Here is a 21138-nt window from a genome sequence, read left to right as displayed (position 1 = left end):
CGGAAAATCAACTAACGAACGGAGACGTAACAAATTGGTGTCAGAAGTAGAACGCAAAAAATGGAAAACGAGAGGCGGAAAATCAAACTACAGCTTAGCAGACTTGATGGCAGCAATACAAGAGCAGCAAAAGAAACAAGAAGAGAGACAACAACAGTGGCAAGAAAACCTGCAACAGTGGCAGCTCGAACAACAAAATAAACAAGAGAGATTACAGCAGTTGTTGGAGGAAAAAGAAAAGAAACAAGAAGAATGAGAAAAGAAACATGAAGAGAGATAACAGCAGTTGCATGAAAACCTGCAACAGTGGCAGCTGGAACAGCAAAATAAACAAGAGAGATTACAGCAGTTGTTGGAGGAGAAAGAAAATAAACAAGAAGAGAAATTACAACAGTTGTAAGAGGAGAAAGAAAATAAACAAGAAGAACAAGAAAAGAAACAAGAAGAGAGACTACAGCAGTGGCAACTGGAACAAGAAAGGAAACAAGAAGTACATATGGAAAACATTAGTAAATTTAAAAGCGAATTAGATACGTTAAAGGACGATCTATTGTGTTTTACACAGGGAGGATACATTGACCATCGACTTAATCAGCCCCAGCCCCTTACAGAGCCCTTACAATACTTATGACTGCAGTTCAATTACTCACTATCTACATACACATTATTGTCCCGTCACGTTGTCACCCTCTTTTATATACCAGACTACTCTATATCTAGTAAATGCTAGAGCATTCGCCAAGGTACAGGATAGTTCTAGAAACAGAGGGCGTGAGAATAGTCACGTGATCTCGCTGACGCAACAATACTGTTGTTCAATCTGCACAATAACAACATTTAAGTTGAAATGTATTTATCAATAATGATTTTTTAATAGTCGAAGGAACGAAAGAATGATCAAGGACTGAAAAGGGAAAGAATGTGAGGTTAATCAACCCACGTCCCATTATATTCCGATCATTTTCAGTTTTTCATCCTTAGCCCTACCGGCTTTGTAATATCCAATACCAGAGATTTCATTTTTTTTCCAAGGCTAAAATTCGTTTTAATCTAAATATTATTTCTTGTATTTAAAAATATTAGTGAGACTTAGAAATCAGATTGAGTTTATTTTGTTCTTACAAACAGGTCAAGAGCCCATATTGTTCATTCCACTCACCCATCAATATCTATTCTTTAAAACAAAATATTAATACCTTTAGCCGCGACATAGCGGTTTGCAGAATGGCTTTGAGTTTGTTTTGTGTGTGTGTGTGTGTGTGTGTTTCTTTTCAAGTACAAACTTTTAGTTCATAGTTCCGTCATCTTTTGACTGATTTGAAATCTAATTACAGTTTTGGACTCAGGAGGTCAAACCCTTTCGATTGGTGTAGTTGACAACGCCCGAGATCTCATAGGTTAATTTACTTTAATCCTGTCTAAAATAATTTCAATTTGAGGGTAGGCTAGTAGAGGTCCTGATGAGCAATAAAATCGAATCGGGTATACGCACGCCCTACGCACAAAAATATAGCTAATAAAAGGGGGAAAAAAGTATCATAGATTAATTTACTCTAATCCTGCCTAAAATAATTTCAAGTGCCGCATCTATTGAGGATTCCCTCTTGTTTTTATTTGAAAGATAATGAAGAGTGTAAAAAATACTTTGTGCTCAGCATTTAAATAAATATTCAATTAGATCTCTCCAACAGGAAAAAGTTGAAACACAAAACAAACACATCATCTCTCTGCAATGTTAGAAACCGTGAAGTCATGCTTAAGTTCTACTGGGTGAAATAACCCAGACTTTTCACATGCTTAATAGAATTTGCTTTTGTGCCCCATGTTATCTTGGACTACAAAATTTTCTGTGTGAATCTGAAATAGTAAATACATCTTCCTAATTCTGTAAATACAATAGCGTGTTTGTGAAAACCAATGATGTATACTTATTATGGTTCAGTCTATTTCTAAACTTACAAGAACGGTTTGTGGTAATTAAAGTCGTAATACACGCGTTTAAAGTCGTGAAAACGTCGTGCCATCACTAAAAGTAGAACTGAGCAAAGGTTTCCAAAAACAAAAAAAGGCCAAGTTATTTGTGCAAAGTTTGAGAGTGTAAAAGAAGCTTTTGGCCCGTATTTCTAGTTCAAATGAAAATATATTTTAATTTTGTAGCACGATCCTGCAAGTTGTTAATTAATGTATATGATTACGCTTTCAACTCAAAGTGTGTACAAAGATGTTACGTGTTTGTCATTTTCTGTTATATTTTCTTATGCATACATATATGTATAAGAAGATAAATCTACTTGAAAAAATACATTGAAATTTACGACTGCCTAACTTATATATTCTACGTAATAACTGCTGGAACTTGTGACTGAATTATTTATCTCCACACTATACAAAGTGTCAATGTTAATAAAAATTATGTTAACATATCTTACAACGTCTTTTCATGTTAAAATTTATTGAAACTGAATTATTTATATATATATATATAAATGTACAGTTATATAATATTTGAAATACTCTTGTTAATGTTGCAAATAATGGGTTCAATATCTAAATTAATATAGTAGTGTTCAAAACAGAACTGGATTTAGGACTAGTGGGGTCCACGACAAAGTTTGAAGGGAAGGCCGTCAGTACTGAATTTCATAAATAAGTCAAATACAAGTGAGTACTATTTGTTACAGTTTGAGCTATACTCAAACACAAGCGATAGGAAATATACAAAATGCTAATTTTAATATTCATAATAAATATAAAGTAATGACATCAAATGCTTTTCTAACTTTATTTATGAAAGAACAAACTGTAAGAATTTGATATTGAAATTTTACAAAACTATTTTATTTAAACTAGTTTATTTAAATTAAAAAGTTTGTTGTCATAGTGACACAGTTGCAAACACGTTTCTTTCAATAATACATCCAAATTTTGATTAATATTTTCTATTTTTGTCTTGTCAGGGGGAGGGGGGCAATTGCACCCATTTGTTACCCACAATTTTTCCGTGGTTCAGAGGTTACCTTTTAATTTCCCAATCTGACTTAATTGCACATCGTACTAGAAAGTGTAGTTTCAACAGTTAGGAAGTCAGTTTTTTTTTTTTTCAGAATGTTACTTGATTTACCTGTTGACTTAGAAACAAAGTGTTAAATATAAGTTTGTTTTGTTTAATTAAGCGCAAAGCTACACGAGGGCTATCTGCGCTAGCCGTCCCTAATTTAGTAGTGTAAGACTAGAGGGAAGGCAGCTAGTCATCACCACCCACCGCCAACTCTTGGGCTACTCTTTTTACGAACGAATAGTGGGATTGACCGTCACATTATAACGCCCCCACGGCTGAAAGGGCAAGCATGTTTGGTGGGACGGGGATTCGAATCTGCGACCCGCAGATTGCGAGTCGAGCTCCCTAACCACCTGGCCATGCCGGGCCGTTAAATATAAGACATCTGTCGGTATATTGTGACGATTTTCTGTCATAACTCTGCTATAAATATGAACACATTTCTTTAAATATTCAGTTCCAGTTTGCTTCGTGAGAGTCAAGAATTGTATTATATAAAAAACCTATTTTAGTTTGTTTTTTAACTTGAGAGCTACATCAACTTTTCTCTTCCTTGAACGCCACCTGTGTCATTTCATGGGGCAATTTCCCATCTTTTACGTTGCCCCTTGCACAACTAACACAAACCAGTAGAAAAATAAAGTAATTGGTTGTGTGTGCTTACTTGAGGTTTCTTAAACATTCTCACATTCGTAGGGAAAACTAACTTGCATAAAACAAGTGGCATATCATATCTGATTACTGTTTTTAGCTTTTTCCATTCATTTTCACTACTATTTATTGACAGTTACAAACACTGCGATTTTTACGACTCCACGAATAACTTTGTAACACTGCATACACAACAAAACCCAATCCATAACAGCAACATACTATACCAATAATTACTTCAAAACGTCATCACAACACTTAAAACAAATTGAAATTACATAGATGAAAGAACCACTTAATAATAAGCAGCTTATCGAATCTGTATAAAAAATAAGGGTGCACAGGAACGAATATTTTTGTAATCGGCAAAGCAAAACAAATAGGTTCGGGTTTACTCACCCATAGTGATATGCTTAGGGTTTTCATTGGTAGTCGTCAGAGGTTAACAGAAAACTCAAACACTTTTAAGAAATAAACTTGTTTTATTTCAAATAATTAATTACAATGTAATAACTCATTTGCATAAGTTACATAATAACTCGCTAGAGTCGTTTTCCTCCAGGATTTATATAAGTTATTTAATTCAAAATAGAAGTTCAAGCTATATTTAGTTTCCTCGACTACATAGTTTGTTTCATGTAGTTTCATACTCGTTGAATGTTGAGACAATAGCTTATGTCAAAAACTGGGTTTAACGTGGCCTAATGGTTAGCGTATTGGGCTGTTTAAGGTAAAGTCCAAAGCTCGAATCACAATATGCCACTAACCACTCTCGACAATTTTAGCTTTAAGGGCATTATAAATGCGGCAGTCAATTCTGCAATTCGTTTGAAAGTAGCTGCATAGGCGGCATATCTGCTGGCTGGTTGCCCGACCTCTGGTTTGGAATTCTAAATTAGGAGTGACTGTGTATGAACATAGTCAAGATACCAACTCACCATCTACAAGATCCTCTTGGCTCAATAAAACCATCATCACTTCTTATAGTCTCTTAGCTTCTCCAACTTCCTACTTAAATTGCCTACCTGTTTTATTATCGAATTTATTAATACATTCTTCATTAAGACAGCGTCATTCTTACTTTCAGAAACTCCAGTTCTCTTCACAAGCTGTTTATCGGCCAGATTTGTAACAAATAAGTATGAAATAAATACTTAAATAAATAGAGATTTCTTAAAAACTTGTAATAAGAAATAGTCTACGAAACACACGGTACTTCACATCAAATGCTGATGTTTATGTCTACTTTGCGGAAAATATTTTAATGATTTTTTAATCTATATATATCATACTTCATTGTTCTATTGGTTAAAAATGAACAGTACAATCAATAACTATATATATATTTTTGATATCTTGATTTGTTTATTGAAACATTAACATTTTATTATTAAATGCACCAAACAATATATATTAAAAGTAACAATTACATATAATCATTCAACACTAGGAGATCATAATATGAAAATGTTCCTTTATTTGTCTATTGGTTCATTAAACATCTTCCAGTGTTTAAAAGGACTATGTGGTATGATAACCATAATACAAATTCCCATGATTAAGTTTTACATATAAAACGTAGTATACACGAAATGTAAGCAAACATTAACATGATAAGCAAATCGGTTTTGTGAATCTCGCGTATTTCTATGTGCTTATGACGATATTATATATCTCGCTAAAGATTCTTTGAAGTTCAAGGACAGGAAGATGTTATTGACACTAATCAGTTCGAAATACATCACATGAGCTGAATTACCACGTGCGCTTTTATTGGTGTTAACAGTTAATGAACATATTGCATAAATCACATGTAAAAATTAATAATTAGGTATTGCAGCCAAAGTATGCTTTTTAACAACATAGCTTCCTACTGATCTTTTATCATATATCTTAATGTTAATTAGCTATGTGAGGTACTACTTGTAAATCTATTTTCAACAAACATCATTAACATGTTCAAAGAAATATGCGAAAGGAATCAATGTTGAACATTTAAGCCTTTAGTGGGAACATCCGCTGAGTAAAAAGTTCAATTAACTCAAATTAAGATGTTATCAAAAAGAGTACTGCTAGATTTTTATTACATCACACCAGTGTTATAATTATGCCGCTTGTGACTTAGCTACCTACGTTCACATATTTTCAATAAAGGTAGACATTTATATTTATTTAGCAGTTACCGTTGTTGTATATTTAGCTCTAGTCCAGCGGTTCCCAACCTTTTCACCACCAAGGACCCCCTTTTATTATTATTTTTTTCCCCACGGACCCCATATTTTTTGAAAGATTCCATATACCCAACAAACTGTTTTTTTTACTAATAATTAACTTGTTTTTTCCATTTTTCACTATCAAATAAAAGACATATATAACTGAGTGTGCAATTAAAAGAACAGCAGAATTAAAAAACTTACTTGTTTAATGAGATGGTATTATCTTTGCGGACCCCTAGGGGTCCGGGGACCACAGGTTGGGAATCACTGCTCTAGTCTATGCTTTTCCAGCATAATTTTATAAAGTGAAGCGTTATACATATTCAGGATAATGTATTTTGACTTTGTATTTATTAATAATGTTAGCCCCAGTAGCACAGCGGTATGTCTGCGGACTTACAATGCTAGAATCCGGGTATCGATACCCGTGGTGGGCAGAGCACAGATAGCCCATTGTGTAGTTTGTGCTTAACTTCAAAAACAACAACAACATTAATAATGTTGTAACGTCAACTATGTTTTATCATGCAGTAAATACAAGGCAATGTACAGTTCGCTTAAAGAAAATGAAAGATTTTTATTTCTTCTACCACACGTTCTACAAGATCCATGAGAGATAGACCTAACTCACATACAAAATTAACCATCTGATATCACAGAGTTTAGAAGCATCAATTTTTTGCTCCAAGTTATTTCGATGTCATATATTATATTATTATTTTATTAACACTGTTAAATTTAAGTAAATCTCACCTTCTCTTTGATAATAGCATATACGTAGGAATTGCAATAACATCAAGTAAAATTTTGACCAACTGGTAAGTATTAAGCTCCGTAAAAAAAAAAAAGCATATTCAGAAGTAATATATTGTGAAGAATAAAATGAACTCCGAAAGCAAAGGAAAAACAATATTTGTTGAAAACAAAAGTAAAATCTTTATTGTATACAAGAGTAATGCTGGGGCTTACTTGGTGTTGACTGACTTTTAGGTTGTTATAAACTGACTAGCTGCTAGGAAAGGGTTTGTGCAAAACAATTGTATTCAATACAATACCATTAAATTAAACCAAAGTTTAGGAGTTTTATCTCACAACCGTAGCTTACCTATTAACATAGGCGCCTAACTATCCGGAGGAAGAAGCACGCGCCACTCCCAATTTCAATATATATTTTTAGCATAACATTTTTCTTGACTCGCTTTGTTTGCCATTTCTTCTTTACTCTTGTCTTCTTCCCTGTAAACAAAGTTACAGTCCCAGCTCGAATAACTTCCAACAGATCTCCAGGAGTCATGGTACAGATGCGTGACTAAGAAAGTATAACCCCTGTGCAATCAATAAGAATTAGTAGTATCACAGTGATAGATGACATGCAAAGTAGGGATTTATTGAAGAATAGCACTTCTATATATATTTCAATAATATGATGCAAATTGTCAAGAAACTGAGAGTTAGAATTAATGTGTGGCTGATCATTTTATGTTCAGTAAAAAGATTGTTAATAATTCTACGTAATAAATTTTGATTGGTTTTTTTTTCAGTAAAAGCGGTAACTTAATATTTTTCAGCAATTTGGAAAATATAAGTAAAAATTAATCATAATAGTTGTATGTAAATCACAGACTAGCGTGTCACTGTATCAATTGTCTGTACTCTAATAGTTATTAGTAACAGTTGTGGTGGCTGATTGCTGCATTATTGAAGATTTTTCTGTTCTCTTCATGTTTACTCTCTGTTTCCATGTCCTCTCTAATATTAAGACTTCGTCTCTGTGACCTGTGCTTAGAATTCTTCATTATTTCTAGTGCTCTTATCCCTTAAAACTCTTTTTCCCAGCTTGGGATTTTCCGATTCTCCTACTTTTACTTTCTTTTACCCTCATTCCGTATGTTTTTGTCTTTTGTTTACTCATCTTACTTTGTTATTCTCTTTGCTCTTTCCTTCTGAGGCTTTGTATTTGTATCCTCACAGCTTTACTGGAGAAGGTTGCACTAATCTGATGTTCATTTACCTCATTTTCTTCTTCAGCTGTTGCCCAGTTTTTGAGATTTCTCTCATCAAGATGCCTTATTTTGTTTATCCCAGATTTGATCTCAAGGATCTCCATATGACCCGTTTCCTTCAAGCAGACAATTTTTTACGGGAATTCCTCAACCTTTTCGCTCCTTCTTGATGTCCCTCCTCCCTCCTAAGAGGCCAGACATTATGTGGTTTGGTGATCATTTGTTTTTAAAACCACCTCAGCTCAGGTCTTGCGGGAGCTTGGCTTTTTTATTTTGTACACCTGTGGACTCACTTTGCAGGAAACCCTTGAGTCACAAAGGTTTTTCTCTTAAGAACTTACTTTGTCTAACAGGATTCACACCTGACTGTTTTCAACTAAGTCCTAAGGACTTTCACAAGGAGAATACACTCCTTTGATCTGCCTTTCTACAACTATATAGACATTTGACATCTCCTAGCCCTGTCATTGGAGTCATCATCTGCTAGTCCTCCCTTGTTTGAGGTGGCTGGTCAGGCTCTTAAGTCAGTATTGACTCTCATCAGTATCTGATTAATTTGTGAATATTTATCACCTCATTTGATGGGTGGGCTCTTATATATCCTTTTCTTCTTACACAAGGTTCTCTCTTTTGGTATTTCTTGCCTATATCATGTTCCTTTTTCCTCTGTACATGTCATTTTCTGTCCCTTCAGAGGATTCTAGCAGATCTGTGGAATATACCCTGTGATCCACTGTATTTTCTCATTTCTCTATTTTCATCTCTTTACTTACCTCATAATGTAGTAGTGTCTCAAATTTCAACATTACTCTGAGCATTCATCTTCCTTCACCCTGCACAGGCTCGCATCTATTCATGGATCCCTTCCTAGTTGGGTGAAGTGTGTTTCTGGATATCTTCATTTTTGATGTTTGGTCTCCTGTGGAGTGATGGTTCCATATCAATACCTTTTAGATGTGAGCAGTTCAATAGGGCAGCTTGCTGCCATCTTTTGTTACAACTGTCTGGGTATCCTGTTTTAATCTATTTTGACACTCCACTGTAATTTCTTACATCATCTGACAGGGAGTTACTCATTCATGGTACATCTGCTTTCTGGTTTTTGAGCTCCACTTTTGTAGTCATCACAACAACACCTGAATTTACTGGCTGATCAGTTGTCTTACCAAGACTGCATTGTTCTGACAGAGTGGTCCTTACCTTTGGTGTATTTGTAGATTTGTTCCCACTTTGGGAGTCATTGATACATTTGTCCTCTACACTAAGCTTCCATTTTTTGTCACCATTCCCAGACTCCAAATCCCTGATGTATTCATTCTAGGTCGACATTGATCCACCCTCTTTCTGCATGCCTATCCTCCTCTTCAACGTTTTCTATGGTGCTATCTTTAATTCACAGTGCCCCTTGTTAGGTTCTTCTCCTTGCCACTTATTAGGTAGCTCAATTGTGATTTCAACTCGTACTCATTTTGTGATCCTTGAGCCTCTATCTCTTCCATCTTAGAGATAATTTTTTATTTCAGCCTCAGACATACTTTTTTTCACCACGATGATCTACACTATATTCACATGTGGCTTTTATCCAGTCTCTTGTAAGACAGGCAGGTTTTTATGCAGAGTAGTGTCCTTTCTTGCTTGTTCTTGATGGCCATCTACACTTGCCATTTATCATTGCAAGTGGATAACTTATCAATGCTGGTCCATTCACCACTCCCTTCCTCAGGTCATCTAATTCTTCCGCATCTTTGGCTCATTCATATATTTGATTGCCAGTTATCATGCGGCTTTTTTTTTTACAACCATCCATCTTTTTTTCTGATTATTATCCTTTTTTGTCTCTGGTTCTTGTGAACCGCTTCCATACCTTTCTAATCAGTTGTTCTTCTTGTCTGATTCTTGTTTTTTTGAACTGGGGCCTCTGTTTTACTGTCAGTGCTTTTACATGCCCTCTATTCAACCCTTTGGCCAACTCTTCCCTGTATCATCTTTATTTTAGGACATATGTACTTCTTCTTCTTGCTTGTGGGAGACACCACTTTGATACTTTTTCTGTAGGTGTCTCTTGCACTCTTTATTACAGGATCAGGTTGATTTTATTCTCAGAATATCCTCCCTCCCCAAGACTTGAGTTGCTTGGAAGGATGATTGTGTTATTTCTTCCAATCACCATTCTTTCCCTTTCTTCTCTAAATGATTATTCAGGCTATTGTTTGTCTCCTCTACCCTGTTTGGACTGTTTACTCTTATCTCTCTTGCACTGCTTTATCTTTTTGCTGTGAGATTCCTCTTTTTTATGAATTATATCCTTCTACCTTGATCAATTGGGTTAGATAACTCATTTAATTTGTCTTTTCGTCTATGGGAGATGACTCCTTTCATCTTTTTCATGTCACCTTCTATGCAGTTCATCATCTCATGACTTCTTTCATTTGGCCATTGACATCCTATGGATATGATATTGCAGATGGGAATAAGGATGACAACTTTATGTTACACGACTTACACCACTTTGCAGTTTTTGTGCCTTTGGGTTGTCTCTATCCAGTCACTATTCCCCAATTTTACAAGATGGTCTAAATAAGTGAGTTATTGATTATTTATTTTTCTTGCTGCTTCCACACGCATACACTCATCAGAAAAGCAGCTACCACAAACAAGTAAGGAAAATGTTGACTTCAACATGTTCTCGGGTATTCAGACCAAGATTGATTTTCTAAAGATTAATGTCTCTCACAATTAAGCATTCCCAGTGGAGTCACTTAGTTTCTAAAAGGCATCGAATCCAACTGCTTAAATCAAACCTGTATCACACAAAAACTCATTCATACTTTTAAACCAATTACAACGTTTTCCCAACTAACTTGTTGCAACCAAACATTTTTAATCCTTTTCCTTGCTGAAAAGGTTTCTGATTACTCATCCCTGAAAGAATCCTGATAAAGCTAGGTGAAAGCTTACATTCTTAAATGTATGCTCCTTTGCTAGCCCAAATTTACAAAATTGTTTATACAACAACTGTATGTTCATAAGAATATTTTAATTATGAGTTGTATACTTACAAAACATCTTAAAAACGTTTAATAGTGAGCCTAGTACAGTCACCAGGGGAGGGTCATTTTGGAAACTGGTGATTTAGGGTTATTTTGATGAATATAGCCTAGTACAAATTCTAAAACAAAAACAACTATTAAATGTTTATTAAAATATGACATGATGAAATATATATGGATTATACTATGATAGTACCATACTAGGCATTATACCATCCTTATTATATTTACTTTCCATTGCAAAAATGGCATATTTAATTTTAGAATTGCTAGGGAAATCATCTTGGAGTTCATTGTGCATCTTTGGGCCTCATATATGATTCAAATCTCCATTTTTGAAGATAACGATACTGTTGTGCCCACTTATTTAAGTTTTGGTGTCAATGCAGTAATCAACTGACAAATCTCCTGTTCATATGATATATCAGATCAATTGGGATATCTTCAAATATGTTCTTCCCTCATCCGACCTGGACCCACAGTTTAGTTTAATCACTACATTTAAGCCATCGTGTTCACAACTACATCTAGAACATTTCAAGTATGTTTCATTGCTACATCATTTTGTATTACAAGTTAATTTCTTCATCTTGGCTGTCATGGTCTTGGTCGAGTCACAGGTCTGGTCCAGCAACTTAAACCTCGAAAATAGTGCCAAATGTCTAATCAAAACAACCCAATCTTTTCCAGAATGTTTTTTTTATTGATCCACGTCAGGATGCTGATCTGGCTAATATGGCAGGTGTTAATTATGAATGGTATGTTCACAAAAAATATTCTTAAAGTAATTTTCTATGAATAATTTTGTAATACTAACAATAACATATAACATAATATTACCGGACATCAAGTCACTTTTTGACCATGAAGGCTAACCTAGCTCTCATCCTCTCTCAACAAATATAAAACTAATCACTAAATCCACAAATATTCATCAGTTCTTTCCTTCAAGTCCTGTAAAGTTACAGCCTCTGCCACTGAACAGTAATTTGTTCCATGTATTTGCTGCCTAATAAGAGAAATAAAACTGTCTCAACTAGAAATATGTCAAACTTTTTTATATCTTACATTTATGATCTCTTGTCACAAATCTTAACAGTTCATTTCACATATTTATTACTTCAATATGAGCACCCCTGATCCTTCTCATTTCAAGAGAGAGAGAAAACAAGTTAAGGGATTAGAGGTCTCAACCTGTCCTCACATAACAATCCATCCATCCCTTAACTCATCCTAGTAGCTCTCCATTAAACCTCTCAAAATACTCAATGAACTGCCTAAGATAAAGGGACTAAAACTGCATACAATACTTCCAAAGAAGTATAAGTAATGAATTGTACAACAAAAACATGTCCCGTTGAGACTTACATTCAATATTCTTCCATACATAACTCAAACTTTTGTTGCACTGGTGACCAAAATGTAACATGAATAACGTATATTCCTTTTAACCCACTGTAGCAACTGGTTTTGTAATTTTATCACTTACAATTTATTATAAATATTTTGCTTGTGTATTGTATTTCTCAAAAAGCTATGCAAGCCAATGTGCATGATTATAAGTAGAGATTTGATAGTAGGGTAATGGTTATGTTATTATGTGATGCTTAAAATGGCTGTTTTAAATATTATATGATGTATTTCTAGCTCCTACTGTTATTTTTAACCATGGTTTTTACCATTTAACCCATTCATTGTATATTGTAGAAACTTTATAAGTATAATTAAGATCAATATATTAATAACGTTTATGATATATCTTAAAAGATTCATTTCAGAAATGTATTGTTTATGTCATAATGATTGACTTGTTTAATAAGAATGAATAGTATCACAGTGCTAGATAATATGAAAAAATTGGTATTTATTGAAGAAAAGCACCTCTGAATATATTTTATATTGCAATAATATGATGCAAACTGACAAGAAACAGATGTGTGGCTGATCATTTTAGGTTGAATAAAGATGTTAAGAATTCTATATAATATATTTTAATTTGTTCATTTAACATAAACTGTAGCTTAACATCTTTCAATAATTTGGAAAATATAAGTAAAAGTTTATGGTGAAAGTAAGTCACAGACTACTGTGTCACTGCATCATTTGTCTGTACTCTAATAGTTATTAGTAACAGTTGTGGTGGCTGACAGTTGCTAATGTATCATTGTGTCAAATATTCATAATCAGTTAATATTCTTACTTTGCTAAAATATGCTAGAGGATCTTGAAACTTTGAAATATTCAAAAGTTAAATTTGATCTGTATTTACAGTGTATATGTAGCTTGTTAGATTTTTTGTTCCTGTTTTTTTTTAATTACTTTAGATTACTGAAGTTAATTCATGACATCTGCATTTTCTCTAGCTACAGTACAGGCTGGTATTAAAGAATGCTTTTTATTTTAATTGCTTTCAGTAAAAAACAGTAAAATTATTATGATTTCGGGTTTTATAATTTAACCATTACTGTTGTAGCATTAATTTCACAAGCATTTTTTTATATGTACTTGTATGATAATAAAAGAAACATGAAAAGAAACGTGTCAAAGTTGAAAATAAGTTGTTACTTTTGAAGTTATTTGAGCATCTATTATTTATACAGAATATTCAGGTTTCTGGAATTTTCATTCACCTTAAACTACCGTTATTACATTGTTTGCCAATAATTGTATGAATATGACTTGTTATACATGTATTTATCTGGTATATCATTGTTGGATATAATATGTAGTGTGTTTTCAAATATGATGGTTATTTTTTGCTATCAGGTATTTAATTTTCCTAGAATTGATTTACTTGAAATGGTTAACATGTAGTTGTATAGTAAATATATGTCATTTTTGTTGGTGTATTACCTTTTTTTTTGCATATATGTTCTAATGGGAGAAAGTTTTTTGCAAAATATTTTGTATCCTTTACAAAAAGTAGTTTAAATATTCATATTGTGACTTGATAAGATTTCTCATATATAGTAACATCTGTTATACAAATCTACTGTAGTATTCCTGATGATCTTTGCAAAGCAGCTTCACAAATGAACAGATATAATCTGTTATTAAGATAGCTCTACCGACCTTATTTTGCAGAAAGAAAACCTTTTCCATTTCGATAAGTAACTTTACTTAATTGTTATCATTTTTGCTGGCAATACTTGTAATAACACCTTTGTTGTCTAATATTTCATCAGCTATCTATTACTCCAACTCATTTTCTACCACATATATTAAAAACAGAGTATCCTTATCTCCTGTCAGTAAATGCCTTTCTTTTGTAACATAGTTTCTGATGTTTATTAGTTTAAGTCTAACATGAGTGTACATTCAACTTAGAACAATTTGTCTTTCTTTAATGGCAGAATTATTTTATTTTTTCAAGCCCCCCTTTTTTTGTTTAAACTTTTATTGTTTGAATCTTTTGAATCTTTTTTTTTCTTAGAAAACTGGTCAACAGCTACTGTTAGAATTATTTAATTCTTGAAAAATTAAATATTGACAGCCAGGTCACTATACATTTAACAAACATTTTCAGGAAAACTTTTAATTTGCAGTTCTTCTACTGTACATGTTCTTCAAAAATATGAAAGTGTTGGCCTGTGTTCAAACTCTTCCACATAGGCATGTGTCTAGAGCTGGGTGATTTAATCATTTACCCATGAGCAGTAATTACATTGGATAGTGTCAGTGATTGTACGTAAACTAGTTAATTAATCAAAACTAGAATTTGATTATTACTGTTTTTGATTATTGCAATGATCAACTAATCCAAATTAGTTTATGTTTAATACTATTTTCATTCATTGCAAAAATAAGTTAACTGATATTCTGATTATGCTAGTTGTCAAGAAAATAATCAAATAATTGAAATGAGGGTTTAAAGTTATTAGTAATTTTGATTATTCCAACTAAACTTCCATTGTGACCAAATCTGCTTGCCCTGTCTTTCTAATGGTAAAGCTAATAAAGCTATCTGCCATTGTGACCAACTATGAGCTGTTAACTAGAGGGAAGGCATCTGTCTGACACCACCCACTATGAACATTTTTTAATTCTTTTTCATTTTGAACTGCTGACTAGTGGGAAGTCCACTGGTGCCAATTATTACCTTCTTTTATATACCATAATCTGAGGAACACTGTATCAATTGACTAATGAAGCCATAACTTTTTTTTTTCTTTTTCAAAAAGACAAATAGGGGCACCACATTGAAATCATTGTAAATGCCCTTTGTGTATTTTGGAGGCTTCAAATTCACATACAATAACATTCAAATTTCAAACCATCTTTATATTCTAGCATTTCGAACCATGCTCTCAATGAATGTAATGCTGCTGACTGTTTGCCCTGAAAATATTAAGTACTTAAGTGTAATTTGAATATACAACAACATTTTAGTAAAGTTGTTGATTTCTTAATATCTTTTGAAGATGAGCTGTTCATATTTGTTAGTGTTAAGACACTAAAGTAAATGATTGAAACTTATGATTAGGTTTCAAGTACCAGTCAAGGTAATTCCCACCCTTCACAGTTTAAGTGTTACATAACGTGAAGATATTGGAGGTTGTTGAACAATAATTGATTATCACAGAATTACATATTTTCCAAAAGTGAAGTAATTTATTGTATAAATTATAATATCTCATATACAGGTTTATACTCTCTTTCCTACTTTGTTGTTTCAGGTTGTCATTAGCCAGCTCTACAAAACACCGGAGTTAATTGTAGAAGCCTGTAAGAAGCAATCAAATGATCAAAAGACCTAAATTTAGTACCTAATATGTAAAATGTAAATTAAGGAAACATTCTCAGAGACTCAGGGTTTTTGTTGAAGCAAGCTTTTGCCCAAACTGGGTAAAGCATTTCTCAGAGTAACAGAAAGAAAAGTTGAAATTGGAGAGACCAGAAGCTATTTTTGCTAAGCTTCATCAATATTTTGGCTTCAATTAAAATTAAGATACGTTTAGTTTAATTCCATTCTTAGTATAGAGCTTTGACTGTGTGATAACAATGTTTGCTGTAGTGTTTCTATTTGTTGTTTTTATTCTCCTATTCATTTGATATATAATAAACAACAGTACTTGTGTTATACACGTAAATATACTTCATGAGTTTTGTTTTAGGCATAACATTTCTGTAGTTTGTATTATCATAAATAAAAAATATATATAGATAGTTGAAGTAAAATATATTTTGTGTTTTATTCAGCATGATCTTATGCGTTTTTTACATTTTAAAGTATACTTTTACAGAAATGAAGTGATGTTATATTGAAATTCAGATAATGAGGTTTTCCTCACCCAATCACAGAATGTACAGTCTTTACCACTAGATGGCACCAACCGCAAACCTTTATTGATGTTTTAGGCCAACAGCAAAAAATTCTTAATTTTGTTATGTTTACATATGTACACCATAGTATGCTTTTATATAGTTGAAATGCGAAAGAAGTAAATTATTTTTCATATGTATGATTGATTGCGAGTGAAATAAAATATGACTTGTAAATATTATTAGTGACTTATTTTTTAAAAAGTACTAGGAGTTCACATTTCTTAAAAAAAAAACTTGTTTTTGAAATATAGCTCCGAACATAGTTGCATATGTAATATAATGTCAAAAATAGTACACTTATGTAATTAATGTAAGGTTATTTCATTAAGTGCACTACTGAAATTACAAAACGTAATTCTTCACTTATAAAGTTAAAATCTCCGTGCGCTATTTTGGTGACACGTTATTTGCGATGAAAAAGTATTGTATTAGTTTATAAACATTATAAAACACAATCCATACATATAAATATGTGGGTAAATTAGACAGGAAATCATATATATATAACGAAATTTGAAATGGTGGACATTGGCATCAGTAATTTTCCACGGACCAAATTTCATCATAACGTTTTTTTTTGTGTTTTACCAGAGAATTGTTAAAATGAAATTATATAGTTATTAAGTCTAAAAATACGTACTACTTGGGTAATTGTTCTGAATATATCAAAATGTCTCCTTTTTTTTGTGCATTTAGGTCATAGTCTGGCTCTTTGATAGAGTTTTAAATTAAGGAGTTGTCAAATTATAGTCGAATACATGCAATACCACAAAATATTTCCCGTGCTTTAAGCTGCAGATGTATTATCAAAATGATAGTCAAACCCTTAGTTTCGGTGGTGGGTTTCCGGAAGGATGCTGCTGACTGGCTGCCTTCCCTCTAATCAGTAGTTCCAAATTATAGTTGAATACATGCAATACCACAAAATATTTCCCGTGCTTTAAGCTGCAGATGTATTACCAAAATGATAGTCAAACCCTTAGTTTCGGTGGTGGGTTTCCGGAAGGATGCTGCTGACTGGCTGCCTTCCCTCTAATCAGTAGTTCCAAATTAGGGACAGTGGTATTTGCATTAAATAGAAATACTTTAGTGCAATTTATCTTTTATTATGATTCAGGTATAATTATGTAACTTAAATATCACACACACATGTATATATCGTGAAACATACTTTGAGACTGTGTATTTGTTACAAGAGTGACAGTCATATCCCACTATTCGATCTGACAAGAGTTGGCTGTAGGTGGTGTTGACTAGTTGTCTTCCTTCTTATCCATCACTTCAGAAGTATGGCTGGCTAGCGCAGGTAGTCCTCGTTTAGCTTTGTGCGAAATTCTTACTTAGTGATATATAGAAGTAACGAGAAATTGATGAAAATGATAATTTTTCAAGAACCAAACTTAATAATAATTATTCTCTTTCTTTTTTTTTTACCATAACAAGAGGAAATGTTACTTTTACAAGAAAAATATTCCTTAGTGGTTGGAATTATCCAGGTCATGAATGCTGTCAACTTTACAGTTATAAAGTTTGTGAAATAACAAAGAAAAGAAACTTATTTGCCTTTGATTTGTTTTCTTTACTAAAGGGCATAATAGTTAGCTTACTAGGCGGCATAATGTAAAATCCAAGGCTAGAGATGAGATATGCTTAATAATATGCGGCGCAGTTTTATCTTTGGTGTTACAAGCGTTGTAATCAAACTCACTATTTTGTTAAGATTAGTCATGTAGACGGCAAGTGTTGCTTACTGGTTGCCACCATCTAATGAGTAGTTCTAAATTTCGTATGATTTTACCTGGACCTTGGATATTTTGATATGACTCGTTTAACACGTGTTGCATAAGGTGCACTTTTCAGATTGAAATATGATATTTTTATATTAATAAAGAATAAAAACAGGCTCAAATTTAGGGACGGCTATGCGCAGATAACCCCTTTGAAGTTTTGTATGAAATTTAAAATAAGTAAACAAAGTTTTCTTTGATAACTTCTTTTCAGTAATTTAAAAATTAATCAAAAACCCTTGCACGTTGTTTTAGTTTCGGTCACTCACTCTTTATCGGTTACAATGGTTTCAAGGGTTATTAAACCAACATTAAGACGAATTAAACCCATATACATTCTACCAAAACAAACAGAAACGGGCACTCAGAAGAGCGCATACCTCCGCCATGCAGCGTTAATTATATTTGGCTCCCAATAAGTAAGAAAATGTGTCCGTATGCAGGATAATGAGGAATAACATTCTACTTATGTCCATCAAGTTTAACCAAAATCCGATCATTTTTGACTGAGTTATAGAGGAAACATAATGTGAAAAATTGATCCCCATGTTAACAGATAGGGATTTTTTGTATTTTCGTAACCTTGACCCTCCAAAAACTAAACACCCTTAAGGTGGGTCATAGTCCAAATAATACCAACTTTCGTCCAAATTCATTCAGATTTTTTTGAAAAATCTTGCTAACAAACACACACTTGATGAAAATTGGTGGACATATGTAGAATATTATTCTTCACTATCCAGCCAGATATGATTCGTGTTCGTTGATAACGACGGACACATTTTCTTACTCATTGAGAGCCGAATATGATCAAAGCTGCGTGGCGGAGGTATACGCTCCACTGAGTGCCCTTCCAGTTATGGTCTATTTTAAACCAGGGCCTTGGTTACCTGTTATTGTGGACTGTGTTAAACCAGGACCTTGATAAACTGTTCTTACCTCTGCCACCGAAGGTGGACGGAGGTTGTTTTCACGCCTGTGTGTTTGTAAGCAAGATTTCTCAAAAAAGGTTGAATGGATTTAGACGAAAGTTTGTATCACGAAAATACAAAAAATTCCTATCTGTTGACATGGGGGACCAAATTTTCACATCATTTTTGCTCTATAACTCAGTGAAAAACGATCGGATTTCGATTAAACTTGGTGGAAACATGTAGAATATTATTCTTCATTGTCCTGCCGAAAATGGTCCGTGTTCATTGATAACGACGGATATACGAACACATTTTCGTATTTTTTGAGTGCCGAATATGGATCAACGCTGCGTGGTGGAGGTACATGTCCCACCCAGTGCCCCCTCTAGTTCAATATGTTGTTAGTTATGTGTACACTTCATGTGGCCCTCTGTGATAATGCCCGACTAGTTCATATATATTTTATGGAAAGAAAAAGACAGTATCCCAGTTTTAATTTATGATTTCGTAATTTATTGTTTTGGCGATATCTCAAAATTTGCTTATTATTTCTGTGTAACTGTGTGATAATGTTACCTGCTATTAGTAGGCTGAGGGTTGTTGCAAAACTACACACTGTCACAGCTGTTTAAATCGTAGTTTCATCAGGGCATAAAATCTCTACATAAATGCTTCGCGACAACTAATTATTTTTTACAAAGAACGCGTAGAAAACTTTTATGCCCTGACAAACTATTTTCTGGAGTTCTGTGCACGTTTTAATTTTTTTTTCTTGTTTTATGGATATACACTAGGGGTGGGTATGTCATCATAGTAGTCGATACGATAGTATCTAGTAGATACAGAAGTTTTACCAAAGGTTTGTTACAAAGTTTGACAGTTTCGTCTATAATTTATTATCTACATTACTAACATTGTCATATTAAAGTACTTCACACTTTACAGTGCTTTTTCAAATTCTCAGGTTTGATCAACTAAATGTAAACTGGCAAGAGAAGTGAAATAAAAAAGTTAATATCTGTCTATCTATTATGTTATTGTTAATTTGTTATGTTACTTTGCATGTAGTGTTTTTGATTTTAAAAAATGAAGACAACATGTAGTACTCAATACTCACCTTTCTTTATTGAATCATTAATTTTTAGCAAATATACTTTAATCGAATTTCAGATTTTTTCTGTACAAAAGACTTATAATGTTTACTGAAATGTTGTCAAATTTCGTCAAGATACATGTATCGTATCGGACGATGTATCGATACAATCGTATCACGGCTCCACGATACGATACTCCTATCTTATCGCTGTATCGCCACACCTTTAACAATGATGTATTCTATATTTATCTTATAGACGGTACAAGTTGAAATAGAGAAATAGGTTCGTGCATTTAGCTCATTGATATTTGAAATGGACAAATTAAGAAGAATGTGGGGGAAAACACTGCAGTTTACATGTAAGAATTTATTGTTCTGTGTTTATTTTTAATATGAACGTTGTTTGGATTGAATTTATTTAGAAATATGCGTGACTTATAGTATAAGATATGTGTTACTTATAACGAATTTGTTACATATTTATTTTAATGTCAACGTTTGTTTCAAATAAGTTTATATTTGAGGGCGTGTCTAGCTTACTGTGTTAGTTACGTATGGCGAAACTTCTGCCAATTCTCCAAGGTTGTAGAATATTCGTGAACACAAGAATCAACAATATATCCACTTCCATAACCAGTATTGTCCGAACGTTCGAGAAGAGCATTGCCCGCTCGTATAAAAAGACCAAGACCAAAGAAGAAACAATTAAGACTGCTAGGAAACTGTTATTACTGTGTGTACGCTATAAACCGTGATTTTGCTAACCCTTATCAACCGGAAAATATACGACATTTGACCAGGAACAGCTATAAATTTCGAACGTCAGTAAATTCTCATCAAATGTTAGTAGCTTTCCAAAAAATATTGCTGGTTTTTCATCGGACATTAGTGATTTTAGGAAAATATTATTTTACTCCAATGGTCTAACAATTCAGTGTCTGAGAAAGCTAGCTAGCTTCCAGACAATTGTACGTACATCGACTTCAAGTTAACTCGCTGGATATCAAGGAGATTCTGAACTAGGAAAACGATTTTAGG

The 21138-nt window shown here is 33.2% G+C and overlaps 1 protein-coding gene across 1 annotated transcript in view; it reads left to right on the top strand.

Moving 5' to 3' along the window:
* LOC106457436 (LYR motif-containing protein 4-like) overlaps positions 1-16477 on the top strand; it is a 27331-nt gene extending 10854 nt beyond the window's left edge. Inside the window, exon 3 of the mRNA XM_013916857.2 lies at positions 15655-16477. Coding sequence (XP_013772311.1) covers positions 15655-15735 — 81 coding nt within the window. The 3' untranslated portion in view covers positions 15736-16477. The remainder of the gene's footprint in view (positions 1-15654) is intronic.
* The last annotated feature ends 4661 nt before the right edge of the window (positions 16478-21138 follow it).

This window comes from Limulus polyphemus, unplaced genomic scaffold (genome assembly GCF_000517525.1).
Source record: "Limulus polyphemus unplaced genomic scaffold, Limulus_polyphemus-2.1.2 Scaffold16, whole genome shotgun sequence".
Taxonomy (NCBI): domain Eukaryota; kingdom Metazoa; phylum Arthropoda; class Merostomata; order Xiphosura; family Limulidae; genus Limulus; species Limulus polyphemus.
This window is presented reverse-complemented; position numbering and strand designations above follow the sequence as displayed.